Source organism: Salvelinus namaycush, unplaced genomic scaffold, assembly GCF_016432855.1.
Source record: "Salvelinus namaycush isolate Seneca unplaced genomic scaffold, SaNama_1.0 Scaffold165, whole genome shotgun sequence".
NCBI lineage: Eukaryota > Metazoa > Chordata > Actinopteri > Salmoniformes > Salmonidae > Salvelinus > Salvelinus namaycush.
This window is the reverse complement of record NW_024058397.1, coordinates 127749-130446: the sequence shown is the minus strand read 5'-3', so window position 1 is coordinate 130446 and position 2698 is coordinate 127749. Positions and strand designations below refer to the sequence as shown.

Below are 2698 nucleotides of genomic sequence, written 5' to 3'. Positions count from 1 at the left end.
CATGATATCGGCATGGTTACGGATTCCACATTTGGACCATTGGGGAGATGCAAATGGCCGCCCTCCAGATAACAAGGCATTAGTGTGAAATAATACCCAACATCTGATCTGAGGCTTTTGGCCATTCTTTGTTCTTAATCATTGTTGGGGAACAATTGGATCCAGATCAGATGTTGCGTACTATATTGAATAGTATATGAATCCTATCAATTAAAATGTCAAATTTGGGCGCAATAAATGTACTTAATTTCTCAGAGATCAAATTATATTTATGTTATATAACACAATAATTAATCTTCATTTCAAAACAATCTGAGATGGTGGATGTGGAAATCTTATTTCTTCTGGTCTTCTGAGGTGAAATAGGTGTCCATGCACTGATAACCTTTAACAGCGGCTAATGCAGCCCCTGCTGCTAACGACCATGGAGAGCTGAACATGGCTCCCAACCCCAATGCAGCTGTACTGGCAAGCGCTGACCACTTGCAGTCATTCAATTTCTCTTCTCTTCTTCTTCTTTCTTCCTCTTCCTTTCTCCTCTCTCTCTCTCGCTTCTCGTTTTCCTGTCTCTTCCTCTCCTTCTCTTCTTCGATCTTCCTCTGGGCCTCCTGGTACATCTCATTGGTGTAGGGTTGTCCGTCATTCTTCTTCACCATCTCCTCTATCTTCTTCAGCAGCTCTGGGACCTGAGTGTTGTGTTTTCTCTTGTCATTGATTAGGGAGTGATATCTGCCCCCACAGATATTGATGAGTTTCCGTAACTCTTTGCTCTCAGCCAGAAACTCCTCCACTGTTTTGCCCTCCAGCTGGTCTCCACCGGTGAACAGAATGATGGTGTACATTGAGGCTTCTTCTCCAAAGTTGTCCTGGATCCACTTCACAGTGTTCCTCTCCTCCTCTGTGAACCTCCCCAGTCTGATCACCAGCAGGAAGGCGTGGGGTCCTGGGACTGACATGTAGATGGCCTTTTCTATTTCACTTTTCATCTCTTCTTTAGACAGTGTTGTGTCATAGAGCCCCGGGGTGTCGATGACATCAATCTTCCTCCCATTCACCACTCCACTCTGTTTCTCACTCTGTGCAGTCACAGACACTGGAGAAGCCTCCACTTTAAACACCCTTTTTCCCAGGATGGTGTTTCCTGTTGCACTCTTCCCTGATCCAGTCTTCCCCACCAGAACTATCCTCAGGTCAGAGAGCTGCCCTGAAACTGGAAACAGACAAGAAGTGCTTGAGTTGATAGTGTCTTGATTAAAGGCTACTGAAAACTGTGTGTGTGTGTGTGTGTGTGTGTGTGTGTGTGTGTGTGTGTGTGTGTGTGTGTGTGTGTGTGTGTGTGTGTGTGTGTGTGTGTGTGTGTGCGTGCGTGCGTGCGTGCGTGCGTGCGTGCGTGCGTGCGTGCGTGCGTGCGTGCGTGCGTGCGTGCGTCCGTGCGTGCGTGCGTGCGTGCGTGCGTGCGTGCGTGCGTGTGTATACCTTGGCATTGACCAGTGAAGGCTTGCTGACAGAGTGTCAACAGGAACAGAGTCCTCTGAGTCCCTCCTTTTCCTCGTTCCATCTCTGTTACAATGGCCAATCAAAAACATGGTAAAAGACGAAGACCTCATTACAATGACCTCATCTTTTTTGTCCGAGGTCCATTTTTTGCAAATGAGGATAAATTAGAATTTCTTCTCGGCTATTTAACTTTCAAACAATCTAAAGTATAAAGAGAGTAATGATATGTGGTGTAACTGTCTTAGATGTGTGGAGACTATAAAGAGAGTAATGATATGTGGTGTAACAATCCTAGATGTGTGGAGACTATAAAGAGAGTAATGATATGTGGTGTAACAATCCTAGATGTGTGGAGACTATAAAGAGAGTAATGATATGTGGTGTAACAATCCTAGATGTGTGGAGACTATAAAGAGAGTAATGATATGTGGTGTAACAATCCTAGATGTGTGGAGACTATAAAGAGAGTAATGATATGTGGTGTAACAATCCTAGATGTGTGGAGACTATAAAGAGAGTAATGATATGTGGTGTAACTGTCTAGATGTGTGGAGACTATAAAGAGAGTAATGATATGTGGTGTAACAATCCTAGATGTGTGGGGACTATAAAGAGAGTAATGATATGTCGTGTAACTGTCTAGATGTGTGGGGACTATAAAGAGAGTAATGATATGTGATATAACTGTAGAGGTAACTGTCCTAGATGTGTGGGGACTATAAAGAGAGTAATGATATGTCACGTTCCTGACCTGTTTTCCTTTTTCTTGTATTTATTTAGTTGGTCAGGGCGTGAGTTGGGTGGGTTTGTCTATGTGTGAATTTCTATGTTGGGATGTTTGTGTTCGGCCGGGTATGATTCTCAATCAGAGGCAGCTGTCAATCGTTGTCCCTGATTGAGAATCATACTTAGGCAGCCTGGGTTTCACGTGTGTTTTGTGGGTGTATGTATCTCGTGTCAGTGTTCGTGCCACACGGGACTGTTTTCGGTTTTGTCACGTTTGTTGTTTTTTTGTATTTGTAAGAGTTCAGTTTCGTTTTAATAAATTATCATGAGCACTACCCACTCTGCGTGTTGGTCCGATCCATGCTCCTCCTCGTCCGAGGAGGAGGAAGAATACGACGACAACCGTTACATGATATGTGGTATAACTGTAGAGGTAACTGTCCTAGATGTGTGGAGACTATAAAGAGAGTAATGA

At 44.0% G+C, this 2698-nt stretch overlaps 1 protein-coding gene across 1 annotated transcript; it reads right to left on the bottom strand.

The window, feature by feature from the left end:
• Positions 1–224: 224 nt before the first annotated feature.
• On the bottom strand, positions 225–1558 carry LOC120037249 (GTPase IMAP family member 7-like). Its single transcript, XM_038983423.1, has 2 exons — positions 1477–1558; positions 225–1210 (listed from the first exon to the last, which is right to left on the bottom strand). The coding sequence occupies exons 1-2, from the start codon at positions 1556–1558 to the stop codon at positions 336–338; spliced, it is 957 nt and encodes a 318-aa protein (XP_038839351.1). The 3' UTR covers positions 225–335.
• Between the last annotated feature and the right edge of the window lie 1140 nt (positions 1559–2698).